Consider the following 22285-nt stretch of genomic DNA (forward strand, 5'->3'; position numbering starts at 1 on the left):
CCCACTGTCCAAAGATGTGCAGGTTTGGTGGATTGGCCATGCTAAATTGCTCCTTAGTGTCCGAAGATGTGTAGTTTAGGTGGATTAGCCATGGTAAATGTGCAGGGTTGTGAGGATAGAGCGAGGAGCAGGCCTGGGTAATATGCTGTTTCAGAGACTTGGTGCAGACTCAATGGGCTGAATGGCCGCTTGCACTGTTGGGATTCTTTGGTTCTGTTTTCGAGCCACTAATGCCATCTCTCTACGAGACGACTGTCTGAGAATGATACAAACCCTTGGTATCATAGTTTTGTATTTGATTCCTCCAGATGAGCTTATGACCACATTTGTTCTGCAACCCTGGCTATCAACTTCCATCACCATAACATTGCCCAACTCTGCCTTTCCTCAGTTTATTGGCAGCTTGAAACCTCATGCATGCCTTTATGCTTTTTGTTAACTTCAGACAAAACAATTCCAGTACTCTCCTGGTAAACTTCCCATCTTTGACTCTGTAAAAACTTGAACTCGTCCCAAACACTGCCCGTCTTCTAATATGCACTATTTCCCATACTTCAATTTTAATATTTTCATCCTTGTTTTAAAATTCTTCCATGGCCTCATCCCTTTCTATCTCAGTAACATCCTCCAACACTGTAAATCCCAGATCTTTGCATTCCTCCAATGTTGTCCTTTTAAGCATCCCTGATTTTAATCACTTCACTATTGGCTGCCTTGCCTTTCGCAGCCTCTGGTATCTAGGCTCTGGAATTTATTACTTTTAGCTCTCCAACTCCTTTCTCCTTTAAAACCTTCCTTTAAAAAGCATGTCTTTGACCAAACTTATGTGCTATTTTTCTTTTGTGGCTCATTTGAGGCTTTGCTAATTAAAAACACAAACCAAATTTTAAATGTGAAGTATGTTTTGCTGCTGGTAACGTCACTCTCTTCACTCCGTTCCTTTTAATGAAAGCTGGGAACTAAAAATTACAAGCACTGTGGCACTCCTGCTAACTGTGGTTTTACGTAGCAGGCTGCAGCTGCTCTTTCCTGGCGATTTGCAGCTTAAATGTGTATTTTTTTGGGGCAGTGATCGTCTTGATCATGTCTCACTTCATTAGATTTAGAGAAGGGTCAAAGGAGATGGGATTGATTTCTCGGTTGTTTAATATTTAATTTTGAAGTACCCCCCTGAGGAACTGTATATCTCTCTATCGACCTATATGCTTTGTATCTGCATCTATAATAAAAATCTTGGATTACATGCACTTTGTCACCTGACCTGTTGTATTTTTGCCACAATTTTTATTAAAACTTTCTACTGTAATTTTTAGTGTGCACATTTATAATGGATAATACTTTTGTAGGCTTGTCATAGTCTGATCACCACTGGCATGTAGTTGTCATTATGTTAGTGTGAAAAAATGTCCATTGGCAGTTACCAATATTTGTGTGGATATCAAATTTATAATGGAATTGTAAAAATAAGGCCAGAAGATGTAACTTAAAATTGTAGCTGGAATACACCTGAATGCTCTGGTCCAATAATCTCCAGCCCTCTAACTGTGCTTTACCTGAAGACTGTACTTGCTCTTACTTCCAAGGTGCACCATCATGGGAGACTTACTATTAATAAATTGAAACCTTGGAAATTCTGTAAAGGTGGTGGCACAACACCTTGTCTGAAGAGTTTTCTTTAAAATAAATAGGGACAATCACTTCGGAATGGTCCATTTTATAAAAATAACAAATTACTGCCACAGATACATTATTTTGAAGATATATCCTTTATGGTTTTGTTTTAATTTGCCAATATCATTTTGAAGCTGCAAGAATTGACTGCAGGTGATGGAAATGTCAGATTGGGCAACAACAAGTCATAAGCTGAAAATCTGATACTGTTGGAGCAGTGTAAAAGGGAGTTGTAATCTGCATGTCTTTGGAGGAATGTTTTATATGTTTGGAGGGGTGTCTTATATGATTTTAAGTGCCATTTCATTTCCTTTGGAATGATGTCTATCTACTTCATAAAACTTACTCAAAACATCCCTTTTTTCCTGTCAATTGTCACATTTTCAAAGTTTTTCCTGATCTCACACAGAAACTAATTTTAATTAATTCACACTGCTTCCTAAGTACTGTAGTGGTGAGATGTTTTCTATCTTGAAAGGACTATTTGCATTTGTAAACAGTGGTTTCTTTTAGATTCTAATTTTGCATTTGGTAATTGAGTGTTTATGCCAATGCTTTATACTGACTGTAAATAATTTATTTTCTATTCTTTGTGCTTTTAAATAAATAAAGAAGGCATGTAAGCTTGTATGACAGCTGACATTTGTAACATGTTGAAAGCAGGCACAGATAATGACTTGCAAATATTGGTTTAAAAAGTGCATATGATGATGAGAATTGATGTGTTTTGATACTTTGAAATTAGTATCATTAATTGCTAAAGTCGGTGTGTTAATTTTTTTTAGAAGATTCATAGGATTAAAGAGTAAATCAAAGCAAGTAGGGAAGAGATAGGAGATAGCAATTCAATTGTACTGTGGAAAATGTCCATTAATGGGGTCTGAGGGATAAAAGTAGAATTGCTACTGGAAGCTTGTTATCAGGAATGCAGCCAGCACTACTCTCATTATATACTGGCTGCACACTTGCATGAGATACTGCCTGTCACAAGCAAGCTGATAAGAGGGTGGAATCTTTTTCTGTTCATAAAATGTATCAAAACGGTGATAGGGCATAAACAAGGCATTGTGGGTGCAGTCTATGATATCTGGCAATGTGGAGAAGCCTGTCCCTGCTTCCCTCTATAAGGAAAAAGTTGTTTGTGTTCCTCCTTATGTTGTAATTTCTCTATTACAATGAGTAACAAACTGGGAGATGTCACTGATGTTGCCTATCTATTCTGAAAAGAGCCTGTTACATTAAAGCTAAAGGCCTTTGCAGACATAATGTGATAATATATGTTTCTGTAGAATGTTTTAAGATTTTATTTTCCAGTTAGTCAGTTTGTCTCGGAAACGTTCAGCTCAGATGCTGGACAGCACGATAATTACTCATTTTAGCCTGTGTAAGATTAATGGACTGTTGTTTATAAATGGAGATTTCCCCTGGGTTTTAATTAAAGAAATGGGAAGAGCTAGGTTTGTAGCAAGGAAACAGCTTTGTGTTTTCAGTTTGAGTTCAGTTGCTGACTGGAGCTGCTTCTCTCTGGAAGCTCCAAGGCTATTAACCCAAGTTAAAACGAATATATACCTGATTGTTAACTATATTTAGAAACATAGAATCCCTACATTGCAGAAGAAGGCCATTTAGCCCATCGAGACTGCACTGACAACAATCCCACTCGGGTCCCATCCCCATAACTCCACGTATTTACCCTGCTAATTCCCCAAATTTATACGTCTTGGGACACTAAGGGGCAATTTTATCATGGCCAATGTGACCTGCACATCTTTAGACATCTTTTTAAGTGGGTTTTATGTCTATAGACAGAATGTAGTTTATTTGGAACTGGAATAGTGATAAGTTAGAAATTAGAGTTGTTTCTTTTCATGTTTAAAGATTGTTCAACTGTCCAGAGTTAAACTGCCTCATTTTGTTAAAAGTTCTGCTTAACCTGTGTTGGGAGCTTGTTTTGATAAAGGATCCCTAATTTGTCAGTGAAATTACTCCTGGAGAGAAGCATCCTTTCCTCACATTTATGCCAAAATAGAAAAATTGTTGGGATCTAGTCTGGCTTCATAATATACCTTGGGGGTTCTGGCCTGAGACCCTAACAATTGGCAGTGCACTTATTCAAGGCTCTAGTTTTGACTGCAATACATGACATTACTTGGTGGTAGCCTCTTTCATGAAATAGAACTGCTGACGATGGTGGATGTGTTCACTGAAGACCTGTGTATTTATGGCTTCCTGTGCAGGCCCCTTGTCGTCGTCATCCTCCTCCTCCTCTTCCCAGTTGTGTTTGCTGCCTCCTGGCCATGCATTCTTATCCACCAGTCAAAATGGCACTATTACCAGATCATCCAAGACTGGGAAATGTTCTGTTTCCCAATTGTTATGAACTTTGCCTTTTAATTATTAATAATATCACAGACTATTGTGTGGAAATAAAGTATGACTTTAAAATCTGGATTGAATTATGTCGCGCACACCTTGGTCTAATTATCCCCTTCCTTTAACCCCAGCTAACATGAAGACCTCCCATGAGAAACTGGGATATCAGTTAGTGTATTGCGCTCATTGTCACAATGCTCAAATTCAGAATAATGCTTAGGAATTTAAAACAAAAACATGGCCAAGAATTCCGGTTGTAGTCTTGTGTAAAATAAAAATACTATAGCAGTTTTCTGGACCAGTTGTTGCATACCAATTGATGTTAAGTACATACATACTCCTCATCATTTACTGCTAGGGGGGGTGCGGTTTAAGATGGAGGAGAAAGGTCAAAATCGAAAGTTGCTGAACTCACTGACCAACTGGAAGTTGAGATGTTGCTCCTCCATCTTGCGCCGTGCTTCACTGGAGCATTGCAGCAGACCAAGGGTGGACATGTGGGTGTGAGAGCAAGCTGCTGAATTAAAATGACATGCAACAGGAAGGTTGCAGGTATGCTTGTGGACTGCGCAAAGCCATGATCTTATTGAATGACGGTGCAGGCTCAAAGGGCTGAATGGCCTACTGCTGCACCTAAGTCTATGTTCTTTGGTTTCTTGGATTAAAAACTTTCACAAAGCTGTTATTAAAAAGGCAGACCGAAAGGCCCTCCTTTTTAAAAAAAGTTTATTTATTAGTGTCACAAGTAGGCTTACATTAACACCGCAATGAAGTTACTGTGAAAATCCCCTAGTCACCACACTCCAGCGCCTGTTCGGGTAACTGAGGGAGAATTTGCAATCCACCTACCCAGCACGTCTTTTGGATTGTGGGAGGAAACCGGAGCACCCGGAGGAAACCCGTGCAGACTCCACTCAGACAGGATCCAAGCCGGCAATCGAACCTGGGTCCCTGGCGCTGTGAGGCAGCAGTGCTAACTACTGTGCTACCGTGCCTATGTTAGGTGTCAGTGCATCCAGAGATGCACTTCATTTATATTTCAGGTCCTTCCAGACAGAGCAAGTACTGAAACATAATTTTGTGTAAGTCAGGCCCCTGAAATCGAGTTGTAAGTTTCATAAATAGCTATTCATGAAGATGGCTAAGAGGACAATAAACATGTGCTTTCTTGAGTAATAGACATTTGAAGCCTTTTAGTGTTATGTTGCTTTCTTGTGTCCTGAATAGTTTGTAAAGACGCACAACAAATAATCCATAAAACACTGAAGTAACCTGGTCTGAAAGCAGACATTTGGTAAATATAAATATGTTAATGGAATGACATGTTTAATAGGCATTGAGCAAATTAAGAGTTTTGATATCTGCAATGAGTAATATAAGTACCTAATCAAGGTGTTTGAGAATCCATTAGTGTTAGGTTTTAGTAACATGAATCCTAAAATTAGATTACAGTTTTGGCTATTCTTGCAAAAGTACTGGTTCAATGGAATTCATTTATAATAGCTTGATCAGAATTTGAATGGGATAATGTAATCATAGAGTTCAGATTACTTTATTGCTCAAGCTCAATATTGAACCTTATGATCACCTGCACACCTCGTAATTACTTTCTCAGTGTCTATAGTGTTTGCAATCCATCTGGTCGGACAATGTACTGAACATGAATAAGGCAACATGTTTATTTTGTTTGCAACATTGTACTTTCAGCTCTTGTAATTTTGACTAAATTGAACTAATGTAAACACTTTTTTTCCTTCACTTTTCCTTTCCTGTGTAACTCATGCTGATGAATGGCGTCATGGGTGTTGGCCGCCCTTGATGACCTTGCCCAAGTGGTTATTCCTTGTTTAAACTAAATAATGAGTGTATTACAATCGCCTGACAATCAAACTTAATCTTGCCCTCAGCTGATATCAGTGTCCCCTCTTCAGTAGGTATTATTCAAAAGGAAGATAATGGACTGCAAAGCATTTTGACACTTACTGAGGCTGAGAAAGCTACCGAATAAGTGCAATTTTTTTCTTACTTTATACCAGTTGGATCTGTCATCAATTATGCCACAGCTGAGATTCCATCACGCTGTACAATTTAGGGATTGAAACTTGGAACCTCTTGGCCTATACCTCAATACCACACTAGAAAATCTGCTTACCCACTGAACTATTAGGGTGCACATCTTTCCATACGAATCACCAACAAAGCTGCGTATGTCCTTATTTTAATTGAATTACTTTTTTTTAATGCAATGTGAGCACACTGCTGAAAATGCCTGTATTTGTTGCCCAACCCTAATTGCCCTTGAATTAAGTGGCTTGCTAGACTATTTCTGACCAATGGGTAACCATATTGCTATGGGCCTGGAGTTGCATGTAGACTGGATAAGAATCACAGACTTCTGTCAGATTGCCTTCCCTAAAAGACATTGACCCAGATGAGCTTTTATGACAATTGATGACCGTTGTCATGGTCACCATTACTGAGACTTGTCTTTTAAAGTCTAGAATTATTACTTGAATTTAAATTCTACGAGCCGCCAAGGTGAGATATGAATCGATGTTCCCAGAACATGAACGTGAGCCTCTGGATTACCAGTCCAGTGATATTATAACCCCCCCCCCCCCCCCCTTATCTAAATATCATTGATTCACTGTGAACTAAAACGCCTGTGTTGCTGTGCAGTTTTTACAGTTCCATTGTAATACGAGTATTTTTAGGTTGCTGCATTAGTCAAAATCATATAACACAGGGATTCTCAAACCAGGATTTGTGACCACCTAGAGAGCCTCAAAAGATTTGCAGGTTTGCACCAATGTTTAGGCAAAAGTTGCCTGCTCTCCTGTAGATGTTAATTGACCTGTTTTGCAGTAGGTGTATTATTACGTAATTTGCCTTTTTAAAGAGGATGCTTTGATAGATCATGGTGAATTGTGCTGCATTAATTCCCAATCCTATGAAGGAGCTGTGTGATGTGTAGATAGAGCTATTTCAGCAGGAACAAGATTAATTTACAAAGAACAGGAAAAATAATTGTAAATGCATACTATGGCTACCAGACATGAATAACTTGATTCAAACATCAGTATTTTAAAAAACGAGTGATTTTGTGCTGAAGTGGCGATATTGTACATTAGAACTGTCCATGGAATCTTTGAGGCCCTCAGACATAAAATTGTCAATCATGAAATATATAAAGTCAAACAACACTTTGCTTTTTGCATTTGTATGATTAATCAGAAGCGAAGAGGTTGAGAACCCCTACTATAATATATGATCTCAGTATTGTAAAATGTGGAATTTCTACGAAGGGGTTAATTTATAAGCTTAATATGCAATTGATGTCAATAGAAAATATTTCAGGAGTTTTAGTTCATTTATAAAATGTTCATCAAGTAGTAATGTTTACTGCATTTGTACTTTTTAAAATAATTGGAGTCAGCTGAGATGTAATCTGCATGAACAGATTGAAATTTGCTGTTATGATTTTTTTCAGTGTCTGCACTGCGGATGCACTGCTCCGGTTTCCTGACCAATGTCTGACAGTGATTTGGCTTTGTTTAGCTTTTCAATTTACAATCTAGGCAATGATTTGAGTGAGCGAGAGGAGAAGAAAATGCAAGAACTGCTTGACCTTTTGGGCAGAAATGGAGGAGGCAGTGGTATGGTGGTAATGTCACTGGACTAATATCTCATATATGCTAGTGCTGTGGGGGCACTAGTTTGAATCCCACCACAACAGGTGGTGGAAAATAAATTCAGTTAACAAACCTGGGATCAAAAAGCTAGTCTTGATAATAGTGACCATGAATCATCATTATTGTAAAAACCCATCTGATTCACTGATGTCCACTTGACTCATGACCCACAGCAATGTGGTTGACCCTTAATGTCCTTTTGAAATGGTCTACCAACTTCAGTTGTATCAAACTGCTATGAAGATTAAAAGCATCGACCTAGGCATGGAAATGAAAATGGCAAACCCAACCCTGTCGACCCTGCAATTACATTTGAGGGCTTGTGCCAGAATTGGGAGAGTTGTCCCACAGACTAGTTAAGCAACAACCTGACATAACCATACTCCCCTGTGCCAGACACCATCTTCACCAGTAGAGAAGACAGCACAGTTGTATACAGCCAAGCGTTGTCCTGAGAGTCCTCAACATTGATTCTGGATTCCACGAAGTCTCATGTATGCTAACGCAACCATCTTTAGCAACTTCATCAATTATCTTCACTTCATCATAAGGTCAGAAGAAGGAATGTTGGTTGATGTTGTTTGTTGCATTATGTTTATCATTTGTGACTTTGCAGACAATGAAGCAGTCCATGTCCGTATTGCAACATGACTTGAACAGCAATTCGGGCTTGAACCGATAAATAGCAAGTAATACCTGTGCCACACAAATTCCAGGCAATGTTCATCTCCAACAAAAGAGAATCTAACTATTTTCCCCCTGACATTCAAAGATCTTACGATCATTGAATCCCCTACTATCAACATCTTGGGGGTTTCTGTTGAACAGGGTTGTTTTCTTTGCAGCAGAGATGGCTGAGGGGGGGACCTGATTGAGTGTATAAGATTGAGGGGTGTGGATAGGAAGCAGCTGTTCCCCTTAGTTGAAGGGTCAATAATGAGCGGACATAATTTTAAGGTGAGGGGCAGCACGGTGGCACAGTGGTTAGCACTGCTGTCTCACAGCACGTGGGACCCGGATTCGATTCCCGGCTTGGGTTACTGTCTGCGTGGAGTTTGCATGCTGATTAGGTGCATTGACCTGAACAGGCGCTGGAGTGTGGCGACTAGGAGAATTTCACAGTAACTTCATTGCAGTGTTAATGTAAGCCTTACTTGTGACTAATAAATAAACTTTACTTTAAAACTTTAAGGAGGTTTAGGAGGGGTCTGAGGAAAAAGCTCTTCATCCTGAGGGTGGTGGGAGACTGGCATGCACTGCCTGGGCGGATAGTGAAGGCAGGAAGCCTCACAACCACGAAGAAGTATGTGGGTGAGCACTTGGAATGTTATAACATTCAAGGTTATGGGCCAAGTGCTGGAAAGTGGGATTAGTAGACTTTGGGTAGTTTTGTCAGTACAGACTCTGCCGTGGGGCCTCTTATCTACTGTATGACTCCTGAAGAACTGGACCAGGCGCACACATACTGGCTACAAGGGCAAGTCAGAGGTTGGGAGTTCTGTGGCAAGTAACACACTTGCTTACTCCCCAAAGCCTGTCCACTTTCTACATAGCACAAATCAGGAGTGTGAAGGAATACTCTCCACTTGTCTGGATGAGCGCAGCTCCAACAACACTTGAGCTTGATACCATCCAGGGCAAAACATCCCACTTGATTACCAACATCTTGAACCTACATTCTTTCCACCAATGCACAGTGGTGTGAACCATCTACAGGCTGCACTGCATAAACTCTCCATGGTACCTTCAACAGCACCTTCCAAACCTGCACTCTCTATCATCTAGAAGGACAAGGCAGCAGATGCATGGGAACACCACCACAGGTTCCCCTCCAAGCCACTCACCATTCTGACTTGAAATTTTTATCATCGTTCCTTCACTGTCACTGGGTCAAAATCCTGGAACTCCCTGCACTGTGGGTGTACCTACACCACGTGGACGCCAGTGGTTCAGGAAAACAGCTCATCACCACCTTCTCAAAGGCAGTTGAGGATGGGCATCATACAATGTCACAAGTAGCCTTACATTATCACTGCAATGAAATTACGGTGAAAATCCCCTAATCGTCATACTCCGGCACTTGTTCAGTTACACTGGGAGAACTTTAGCATAACCAATGCACCTAATCAGCATCTAATCTTTCTAACTGTGGGAAGAAACCGGAGCACCCAGAAGAAACCCACGCAGATACTGGGAGAACGTGCAGACTCTGCACAGTGACCCAAGCCAGGAATCGAACCCAGGTGCTTGACACTGAGGTGCGGTGCTAACCACTGTGCCACCATGCTGCCCACCTATGCTGGCCTAGCCAGCAACATCCACATCCTGTAAATGATAATTTAAAAAGTTAATATTTTCAGTTCTACTTGGATTTGTGAGGATTTTGCTACCGATTTGGGAGGTTTATTCCAAGAACCTTTGCTCACTGATCTTGTAAAATTCACTTTGTTGGTTTGCAAACCAAGGTGCAGTAGTTATGGTACTTTGAGTAATCTTAAGAACTGAACTTATCCAGAGAGCCCGAGTTCAAACTGCATGGTACAGCTTGAGAACTTAAAAAGATTTTTAAAGTTTGGAAATTAAAAAAATTGGTATTAGTAAAAGTTCCTATGCAACTTTTGGATTGTTGTAAAAAGCCAACTGTTCCACTAATCATTTAGGGAATGCACCTCCTTGCCCAAATTGACCTATGCCTGATTCTATTCCCACGATAATTCTTAATTGCCCTCTGAAATGGCCTAGCAAGCCACTGAGTTGTACAGAGCAATTGGAATTGGGTAGAGCACCAACATTGACGAGATTTTTTAAAAAAGCTGCCTAGTCTGGATTCAGGAATCTCCTTCAGCACTAGGTTGAAATGCCCTATTTGATTTCAAAGTGACCTTTAAAAACAGATATGGACGGCAATCTAAAATCCCCAGAGTTGAACTGCCTTCCATCTTTTAAAAGTACTCCAAAAACTCTCCATTATTTTCAGCCAGAAAATGTGATGTGTTTTGGCTGATTCTTATGATTGAAAAAAGACGAGCTCTGTTTAATGAAATGCTAACAATTTTGGTATTTGAGCGAATTTTTGATTGAATTCAAATTGTTGAATTTTTTTTTAAAAAATGAGTTAATTTATGCAAACACCAAAGATCGAACTTGCCTGCTACTTGTCACTGAAGCACTCCTCCATTGCTGATTTCTCTTTTCGTTCTGACATGGGAAAGCATTTATGCCAATCCCTTCCCTAAAACACCACTGCTAATCAATGTTGTCGTAAACATTGTGGTAGTTACTGGGTTTTCTGTAGCTCTATTTTATTTACGTGGTGGTTATTGCATGCTACTTAAATTTCAAGTAGCTGGATCTACTGGTGTTTGTGTGCATCACGTAGGAGCACACACATTTTAGCTTTTTTAACAGCTTTTTTGTTGAGAAGGCACTTCTTTGAGGTACTTTTATTTTCCGATGCTGATTTATAGAATTTCCAAATAATTCGAGTTAGGGTGTTTGCATTTCACACCTGACCCTTTCTCACTTTTAGTGAAATTTGACTGAGTACAGTAGCATAAAATATAATGTGCTATTTCGGGATTAAAAAGTAAAGTAGAATCTTGATATTTTTCCATTTTAGAAGCTTCAGCTGTTATATTTACAACTTTTCTCTGGGGAAAGGGGGTGGGGAGTTATCTATTGAGGAATAACAAACGTTGTGGAATGTAGACTTTTATTCTTAGTAGCTACTTGAACCCATCGAAAGTGGTTATTCAAAGTACCAGGCTGTTATAGGATAGCATCATAGAATCCCTGCAGTGCAGAAGAGATCGTTCAGCTCATCATGTCTGCACCGACTCTGACAGAGTATCTTACCCAGTCCTCTCCCCCGCCCTATCCCCGTAACCCCACGCATCCACCTAACCTACACATCTTTGGACACTAAGAGACAATTTAGCATGGCCAATCCACCTTTGAACATCTGTAGATTGTGGGAGGAAAATGGAGCACCCGGAGGAAACCCATGCAGACACTGGAAGAATCCACACAGTCACCCAAGACTGGAATTGAAATGGGTTCCTGAAGCTTTGGGGCAGCACTGTGTCACCATGCTGTCGGTCTTGTGCAATGAAAGGTTAATATAAGCTGTAAATGTGGACACATCCAACAGAGTTGATCATTTAACTTGCTGCTACAGCTTTCACTCCTATGCACAGGGCTAAGTTTGATTGTGAATGATCTCCAATGGTAGAGAATCACAGATTATCCATTTAAAAAAAACTTTATTTACAAAGCTTTATATTGTACATTTCAAAGCACTTTACCATGAATAACTTTTTAGAATGAAATGCCTGTTATGTAGGCAAACCAAAGCAGTTATTTTGTGCACTGCACAATCGCCATAACCAGTCATTTATCTCACTACTGTTTATCAGCTTTTTGGTGTTATTTGAGGAAGGAATATTGGTTATCAGGGGAGCTCCTTGCTCTCTCCTGAATCGCAGAATCAGGTCTTTATACTAAACAGGCTTCTGTCTAATGCCTCAAATTAAATATACCAATCTTTCATACATCATTGTATTGGTAAGACTAGATTGTGTTGAAGTTCTGGAGTGAGTCTTCTTCCTTAGAAGCAAGAGTACTGCAATTCAGTTGTTATGATATGATTTTGCAGGTTTCTATTTCCTGTACATATTAAGTAGGAAATTCTTGACTGGATGGAATCATTGTCTGAATCAAGTTGCTTGCTCTGTACGAAAGAATAGCGCTGTGTTCATTCCATCTTGCTGACCAGCTCATTTAAGCCACTGCTGGAGTGGTAATCTTTAAACGAGTGGTTCCTTGCAGAATCAGTGATTTTCTTTTATAAATTTTATTTGACTTCAAATGGCTATTCAATAAACAGTAGACAGTTTACTTTGTAGCCTGTTTCATTCGCAGATTTTGTTTTTTTTATCAGTTTGTTGCATTATTGCTCTCTCTATCCTGCACCATAGTTCTCTGTTGCTGGGTAGCTCTCTTGTGTATCTGAAATTCCATGATGTATTATGATCCCTGTTGCCATTACAGTAACAAACAAAGCAGCTGAGTGGGGAAGACGCTTCTAATGGCTGTTCAAAAAATGAGCCTGTTTTCACTTGCGTGTGAAACCAACATAATTTTAATGTAAAACTTCTTCAAACACATGCTTTATCACAAGAAATGTAATGGGGAATTGTAGGATATAGGTCATGGTTTCTGGTTATTATTACAATTTATAGTGCTGAGCAGCCCATTAACTATAGTCACAAACAAGTTACATTTATTTATTTGCAGTTTTGTCTCCTGTTGGTAAATGCGTAGCCAGCATTTCATTGGGATATGTTCCATTCAATGAGGCATGGGCTAGCAAAACAGTAATACCATGTCACTGATCTTAGTTGATTAAAATCTAGACAGATTTTTGGTATGGCTTAATATAACAAAACTTTTTTAAATTGCTCATAAATTTGTAACCAATTTTTTCAGTGTTCTAAAACACATTACTTCCTCCCTTGTCATTGGAGCTTTAGTGGCTCAACTTTAGATATATTTTTTATAAAAAACTTTCACAAATATACTTTTTGGTTTTGGTGACTGATTCTGATAAGAGGTACAATTGAAACAGAAGAGTCAGGTGATCATATTTTTATTAACTCTTGAATTTGATGTGGAAAGTTGAACATTTACTAATAAGACATTCAGAGAGGAAAATAACTACACTGTCAAATCTCAAACTGGGTGAAAGAGTGATAGTAGCAAACAGTCAAGATTGACAAATTTTACTATTAAATCTGCAATGAACTGTTTAATCCCACCTGGTAAAAATGTATTAGCACATGTATGAAGCAATGTCTTGAATACAATCATCGTTTAGGATCGAATTTTTTAGATGAGGGTTTCCCACTCTGCTACCCAAAGAGTTGGTGGGGAACACATTCCTGCTGACCATGATAGCCCTGCAGCTATTTAATGTTCCATGGAGTGTTAATTGGTTAGAGATGGGGCTTCCAACAATGGAAGTCCCATCTGAGAATTGCCTGGCAGTCCAGTAGTCCCAGCAGCTGCAGTGGCCAGGACTTGAGACTACAAGTAATCCCCAAAGCTCAAGTCCCAGTGTCCAGGATCAAGACTTGCAGTCTGTTAAGTGTGGAGGTGTCTCACTGCAGGGATGGAGATGAGGCCCTGAGAAGTGGAAAGGGGGGAAGGGAGCATCTATGTTGGGTTTGGAGGGGTGGGGGGGCAGGCTTGATGGTGTGGTGGGCCCTTGAAAAAGGAATCCCCCTCCTTCCAGTCCGACACCTGAGCTGGATGACCTGCCAGGCTTCCACTCTTCCATAAACTCCTCCCCCAGCTTCAAAACTCAAGTGGGGTGAAGGTGTGTCCTAGACCTAGTCTCCCAGGACCATTTGGATCTACCCTGCTGAAAAATTCCCAATTCTACTTTCCACTTGTATTTTAATGATTTTGACTACCGTCTGGCTAGAATTCCTTTGTACACTGATCACTCTGTACAGAGACAATTGAGATTAGATGTTACTGATTGGGCAATTTGTGTATGCATATATAAAATGCCGCCTTGTCATACTGTTGTAAAAGACATTATACAGGCTTTAATTAAATTTTAAGTTTGAGTATCCTGGAACCCAAGTATTTACATAAACAAAAGCAAATTACTGCGGATGCTGGAATCTGAAACCAAAAGAGAAAATGCTGGAAAAGTTCAGCAGGTCTGGCAGCATCTGTATGGAGGGAAAAGAGCTGACATTTCGAGTCCAGATGACCCTTTGTTAAAGCTCTATTTATAGTAAGGAATCATCTAATGATGCTTCAGAGTCAATGATCTTCTTTAAAGAAAATTCATCAGGATGATCTAAAATTGTAGGCATGTTCAGAACCATTGGTTGAAAGTTGTGCTTAAAATTGCACTGGTTAGGTTACAGTTCAAGTTTCTATTAAAATGTGTTTGTATAATCAAAAACTTGTAATTTTCCATGAACCAGAACAATGGGTTATTGTAATAGAATATAGTTTTTTTGCAGATATTCCTCTATTTCACAGCATTAACTTGATGCAGTTACATTGGTACAGCTGAAATAAGTTTGTTAAAGAAAACATTTTAAATAGATGTCTAGTGTTCTACTGTGAGTAACCTGATTTTTAAATCACTTAAAATAACTATCTGAACTATTTACTAGTCAATAGTGCACTAGTCAGTTTCTGAGTCACTTGAATATTTAAAGTGTTTTAATGTGCCTAGTAATGTGTGCACTTAAGAAAATAAGCTCAATTTGAAGACCTTTCATCAGCACTCAGAAATGTGCCCTCTTTATGTTTTCATCTGTGGCTGGATTGAATTTCAGAAAATCGGTTTTAATTTTAGAAACTCATTCATGCTTGAGGTAATATGTTTAAGATTACCTGATCTTTCTTTCACATTGTTTGAGCTGATTTTGCCCAGATTGCGCTGATAAAACTAGTGAAACCATGTGTGTTTTTAAAAGTTTAAACCATTAAAATGAAGTTTTTGCTGGAGTTGTTGTGTTTAAGTCATACCCCACTCATATGACTTACTATCAAAATTGAATTTATATAAATCTCGCTAATAGTTTCAAAGCTGTGATTGTAGGAAAATTTAAGCGCTATTCATGACCATTAGCGATTTTATTGAAATGTGTTTGAGATCGATGGAAGAGAAAAGAAAACACTTAGTTTATGCTTTTGTGTGATTCAGTTGCTGTACAACATGCATTTACAACCTTAAGAATTTGACCAGGACCTTCCTAAAGTCAGGGCAAGGTCCATACAGACCATCACAGCACAAAATTAATTTCTAGCTTGTACAGACAGTAGTTACAGCCAAATTTAGAACAGTTGACCGAAATGCTAGCGACTGCAGCTGTTTATTTTTGCCATGCATTATCAAGAGCTTTGGAGAATCTGGCATAACTACTTGGTCCTATTGGTGATCTTAGCTGGTTACGAGGTTGTCTCTGACAAAACCCTTGCTGTTTCCTCATCTTCTAAGTAAATTGAATATAAGAATCAAAATGTGATATCTATAACAATTTGAATGGTGATGTTTGCTAAAACATTGATCTATATTTTTATTGTATCAACAGTATTCTGACTAATAGCTAGCTGACTAATAGTTAGCATACAGAGGGATCTAGGCATGCAGATCCACAGTTCCCTGAAAGTGGCAACTCAGGTGGTCAAGAAGGCGTACGGCATGCTGGCCTTCATTGGTCAGGGCGTTGAGTATAGGAATTGGAAAATCATGTTGCAGCTGTGGTTCGGCAGCATTTGGAGTATCCTGGTCGCCACACTACCGAAGGATGTTGATACATTGGAAAGGGCGCAGAAGAGATTTACCAGGATGCTGCCTGGTTTGGAGGATGTGGACTATGAAGAAAGGTTGAACAAACTTGGATTGTTTTCATTGGAGCGTCGGAGGATGAAGGAGGACCTGATAGAGGTTTACAAGATTATTACAGGTTTGGAGAGAGTGGATAGTCAGGGTCTTTTTCCCAGGGTCGAAGGGTCAATTACTTGGAGGCATAGGTGGAAAGTTTTTAAAAGAGATGTCAGGGGCAAGTTTTTCAGAGGATGGTGAGTGCCTCGAATGTGCTGCTGGAGGAGGTAGTGGAAGCAGATTCTACAACAACATTCAAGTGGCATCTAGATAGATACATGAATAGGCAGGGAATAGAGGGACATGGACCACGTAGAGGCAAGAAAATATTAGATTCGAGAGGCATCTGTGTCAGCACAGACTTAATGGGATGAAGGGCCTGTTCCTGTGCTGTACTGTTTGCTCTAGCTACGATTTGATGTCCTGAAAGGTGACTAATGCTTTAGAACCTCAATAGTGAGAGGAGACATTCAGGAGTGAAGAAAATTAGTCTGAAATTGGCTGTTAAAATTTTAATCTACTAATACTGGAGCTTCCATGTCACAGGTGCAACATTTATTTTTGTAACTATGCATTGGGAGTAGCACTGTGTAGCAGTAGAACTGCATCTTCCATGCATCACATTAACTATAATGATACATTAGTGAATATAAGGGTGGTATGACAGTCTTACAGTTTAGTTGTTGAATACCTTGATCTGCATGCCCTCTTGTAATTCACAAATGGAGAGAATATGACAAATATAGATTAAATTTGAAGAGGGACCCCCATTAGCTACATGAAGAACAATGGTCTTTGTGGTAGAAATACTAGTGTGATTGTGAAAACACATTCTTCACAAGTATTGCATCCCCGAAACCAGCTCAGTTGTCAACCAAGGAAATAAGGAAGGATTCCCTTTAATATACCATGATGTCAGGATGGTGACTTGTTGATTGTACTTTTTTCTATTGTGGCCACTTTGGTCTGTTGCATAATTTGAATTTCTGTTGCTATATCTCTTGGAATACCTTCGCTAATTCGGTCTCCTACTTGTTTGGTGTTTGTTTTGTACAGTCAAGTGCACTACCATTCCAGTATTAAGAGCTTGAAGACCACATTGAAAGTAGTTGGATTTTATCAGTGGCCTCATTTTCTCAAACTTTCTAAATTTACCTTTTTTCTTCATATACATAGGGCTTTATATAATGAACCCACTGCTATGGCAAGCAACACTCTTGAAGGCTTCCATGAAGTGAATTTAGCTTCACCTTCCTCTCCAGATTACTCTGAACTGGCTCAACTAGAGACTACAGAAACTGCCACATCAGGACTCTCTTATCACCCTCACTCACTAGTGAGCTCATCCCCAGTTCAAACCAGTACCCTGATTGCTGTAGACCTTCCAACACAACCAATTTATCCATCCTCTCAACATCTCAGCAGTGGAGAATCAAAAAATGTCAGGTATGTATAACTTCCAGGTTTAATTGTTAGCTTTTACTATGCTGCTGAATTGTTTTTTCGTAAAATCTATGATATTCTTGTTGAGAAAGCATAGGTTTAGGAGGAATAAGGGTGTTTTCTTTAGAATTAGAACTTAACCTTTATTTTGGCTATTTCCTTTTTAGCAGGTACAGTATCTGTTTAGTTTCAATGTCACACATTGATCTTCAATTTTAATGTTATTCTGGACCACTAGTAAAAGGTAACATTTGGCAAGCTTTAATAATGGGTAACTTAGTAAAGTGAAAGTGCAACTAAGACAGAAAGTCCCAGGAATGATCCCATAGGATGACCATAAATTTGACTAGTTGACTTTTAGTATCCTTCAGCAATAGAGAAGAAATGCCAGCTGGTTTCCCACTTTGGATTCTTATCTATCAGCAATCACTTCTATGCATAGCAGGTGAGGACTAGGTGATATTTGGTTGTGATATCCCCGATGGTAAATATAGCCTTGCCTCTAATTGCAAGCATATCGATTAAAATACATTTGTGTGAGGTACCAGATGGCCTTTATGGATCTATACCTTCGTCAATGTCAGTACCTTCAAAAGAAGAGCAGAGAAATTTGGTTTTTAAAAAAAATGGCAATTTGCTGAATAAGTGACATCCCTTTCAGGTCTCCTAAATACTTAGATTCATTACTGCTATAACTGTGCATTGCAAGTGCCTTTCATGCTGTTTTCAAAAGTCCAGGTGCATTAACTTTCTGCATTGTTGGTTTTCATTGCAGGAAGTTCTTTTGGTTCTGACTTTCACATCATCTTGCGTCATCTTAACTATGTTTGCCTATTCGAGACTTGACATTTAGAACATAGACATAGAACAGTACAGCACAGAACAGGCCCTTCGGCCCACGATGTTGTGCCGAGCTTTATCTGAAACCAAGATCAAGCTATCCCACTCCCTATCATCCTGGTGTGCTCCATGTGCCTATCCAATAACCGCTTAAATGTTCCTAAAGTGTGTGACTCCACTATCACTGCAGGCAGTCCATTCCACACCCCAACCACTCTCTGCGTAAAGAACCTACCTCTGATATCCTTCCTGTATCTCCCACCACGAACCCTATAGTTATGCCCCCTTATAATAGCTCCATCCACCCGAGGAAATAGTCTTTGAACGTTCACTCTATCTATCCCCTTCATCATTTTATAAACCTCTATTAAGTCTCCCCTCAGCCACCTCCGCTCCAGAGAGAACAGCCCTAGCTCCCTCAACCTTTCCTCATAAGACCTACCCTCCAAACCAGGCAGCATCCTGGTAAATCTCCTCTGCACTCTTTCCAGCGCTTCCACATCCTTCTTATAGTGAGGTGACCAGAACTGCACACAATATTCCAAATGTGGCCTCACCAAGGTCCTGTACAGTTGCAGCATAACCCCACGGCTCTTAAACTCCAACCCCCTGTTAATAAAAGCTAACACACTATAGGCCTTCTTCACAGCTCTATCCACTTGAGTGGCAACCTTTAGAGATCTGTGGATATGAACCCCAAGATCTCTCTGTTCCTCCACAGTCTTCAGAACCCTACCTTTGACCCTGTAATCCACATTTAAATTAGTCCTACCAAAATGAATCACCTCACATTTATCAGGGTTAAACTCCATTTGCCATTTTTCAGCGCAGCTTTGCATCCTATCTATGTCTCTTTGCAGCCTACAACAGCCCTCCACCTCATCCACTACTCCACCAATCTTGGTGTCATCAGCAAATTTACTGATCCACCCTTCAGCCCCCTCCTCTAAGTCATTAATAAAAATCACAAAGAGCAGAGGACCAAGCACTGATCCCTGCGGCACTCCGCTAGCAACCTGCCTCCAATCCGAAAATTTTCCATCGACCACCACCCTCTGTCTTCGATCAGACAGCCAGTTACCTATCCAATCAGCCAACTTTCCCTCTATCTCACACCTCCTCACTTTCATCATAAGCCGACCATGGGGGACCTTATCAAACGCCTTACTAAAACCCTTGTATATGACATCAACTGCCCTACCTTCATCAACACACTTAGTTACCTCCTCAAAAAATTCAATCAAATTTGTGAGGCACGACTTGCCCTTCACGAATCCGTGCTGACTATCCCGGATTAATCCGCATCTTTCTAAATGGTCATAAATCCCATCTCTAAGGACCTTTTCCATCAATTTACCAACCACCGAAGTAAGACTAACCAGTCTATAATTACCAGGGTCATTTCTATTCCCTTTCTTAAACAGAGGAACAACATTCGCCATTCTCCAGTCCTCTGGCACCATCCCCGTGGACAGCGAGGACCCAAAGATCAAAGCCAAAGGCTCTGCAATCTCATCCCTTGCCTCCCAAAGAATCCTAGGATACATTTCATCAGGCCCAGGGGACTTATCGACCTTCAGTTTATTCAAAACTGCCAGGACATCCTCCCTCCGAACATCTATTTCCTCCAGCCTATTAGCCTGTAACACCTTCTCTTCCTCAAAAACATGGCCCCTCTCCTTGGTGAACACTGAAGAAAAGTATTCATTCATCACCTCGCCTATCTCTACTGACTCCGTACACAAGTTCCCACTACTGTCCTTGACCAGCCCTAACCTCACCCTGGTCATCCTCACATAAGAGTAAAAAGCCTTGATCCGACCTGCCAAGGACTTCTCGTGTCCCCTCCTAGCTCTCCTAAGCCCCTTTTTCAGCTCATTCCTTGCTGACTTGTAACCCTCAATCGAGCCATCTGAACCTTGTTTCCTCATCCCTACATAAGCTTCCCTCTGTTTTGTTTTGTGGAGCTGTCAAATTCTAAAAGTGTGCCCTTGATCTAAGAGGTTCTGAAATTTTGTTCAAAATTTGCTTTTATGTATAACTGTAATAATGTTCCACGTACAGACTGTAGAAGTTTACAGTACTGAGACAGGCCATTGCTATGCTGCAGTAATCTGTTACTAATTTCACTCTGCGATTTATCCCTTTAATTCAATGGTTCTGTACAGTTTTGCACTTGGGCTGAAATCAGTTAGTTCATCTTAGTTCATTTTTAAAAACTAGGTGTTTGTCATTTTTTCATAATGTATTAATGATTCCAGCAATCCATTCTCAATATCATGCGCCACCTCTGGAGCAGTGCATGGCTCACCAAAACAGCAGGCAAGTGATATTGGCAACCATCGTGCAGAGGTGGAGTTTTTACAAGGTGTACTAGCAAATGAAGTGCAAGAAGATGCTGAGGATGCCTTGGGACAAAGCACAGACAGTCTGTCTCATTTGAGAAGTCCATTTGTGCTGGAAGTAAGGGAAAAAGGCTATGAAAGATTGAAGGAAGAACTTGCCAAGGCTCAAAGGGTAAGTAAGGTTATCTTTGCTTAATTGTCAAAGGTCAATTGTCAATGTAAAAGTAAGTGTATTTAAGGATTATTAGAAATGTTAGTCACAAAGTTTTAAGATCAGACTTCAATGCAGCTAATATGAATAGAGACTGAAGGTTTTGTTCATGACTTTATTTTTCTTTCTTCTGAGCATCATTGTTGGCACAAGGAGAAATCAGTAACATAATGATGATGTTAATGGGCTGGTAATTCAGATGCCCAGGCTAATGCTCTGGGGACACTGGTTTGAATTCCACCACAGTGGCTGGTGGAATATAAATTCAGTTAACAAATCTGGAATTAAAAAGCTAGTCTTTGTAATAGTGACCATAAAACCATTGTTGATTGGCATAAACACCCATCCTTTTAGGAAAGGAAATTGGCAGTCTTTAGCTGGTCTGACCTACATTTGATTCCAGACTCTCAGCAAAATGTTTGATTTTTAAATGCCTTCTGAAACGGCTAGCAAGCCACTCGGTGTATCAAACTACTACAAAGCCTATAAAAAGGAATGAAACCAGACGGAACACCCAGAAACGACAACAGCAAACCAAACCATATTGACTCCGCTTACCAATGTTTGGGGGCTTGTACCAAAAATGAGAGAGCTGTCTCAAAGACCAATCGAGCAACAACCTGACAGTCATTTTCATTGACTCATATATGTTACAGACAATGTCCCAGGTACCACTATCACCATCCCTGTGTGTGCCCTGCCCCACTGGCAAGGCAGACCCCACCAAAGTGGCGGCACAGTGGTACACAGTTGAGAGGGAATTGCCTTGGGAGTTGTAAACATCGATTCTAGACCCCATGAAGTCTCCATGGTGTCAGGTAAAACATGGACATGGAAACCTGCTGCTAACTACAATCTCGAGTTCTCCCTCCAGCTAATAAATCGATGGTCCTCCATGTTGAATACCACTTGGAAGAAGCACTTGAGAGTGGGTAGGGCATAGAACTGTACTCTGGGTGGAAGCTTTAGCACAGTGGTGGTATCATTGGGCTGATGATCTAGGGACCTAGGGTAAAGTTCTGGGAACTCAGGTTTGGATCCCGCCACAACAGAAGGTGAAATCTGGATTAAATAAAAATCTGGAATTAAAGTCTAATGACCATGAAACCACTTTCAATTGTTGTAAAAACCCATCTTGTTCACTAATGTCCTTTAGAGAAGGAAATCTACTGTCCTTACCTGTTCTGGCTTACATGTGATTCCAGATCCACAGCAATGTGATTGACTCTGAAATGTCCTAGCATGCTACTCAGCTCAAGGACAATTAGAAGGTGGGCAACAAATGGGGGCCCAGCTA

At 40.0% G+C, this 22285-nt stretch overlaps 1 protein-coding gene across 10 annotated transcripts in view; it reads left to right on the forward strand.

Annotated features, from left to right (window-relative positions):
- Positions 1–22285, forward strand: part of rab3ip (RAB3A interacting protein (rabin3)) — a 72355-nt gene that overhangs the window by 3693 nt on the left and 46377 nt on the right. For all 10 annotated transcript variants that reach the window (XM_078219762.1, XM_078219769.1, XM_078219766.1 and 7 more), the window contains exons 2-3: positions 17326–17595; positions 20694–20949. In XM_078219762.1, coding sequence (XP_078075888.1) covers positions 17351–17595; positions 20694–20949 — 501 coding nt within the window. In that variant the 5' untranslated portion in view covers positions 17326–17350. The remainder of the gene's footprint in view (positions 1–17325; positions 17596–20693; positions 20950–22285) is intronic.

The sequence above is a fragment of the Mustelus asterias genome, chromosome 9 (genome assembly GCF_964213995.1).
Source record: "Mustelus asterias chromosome 9, sMusAst1.hap1.1, whole genome shotgun sequence".
In the NCBI taxonomy this organism is placed as follows: domain Eukaryota; kingdom Metazoa; phylum Chordata; class Chondrichthyes; order Carcharhiniformes; family Triakidae; genus Mustelus; species Mustelus asterias.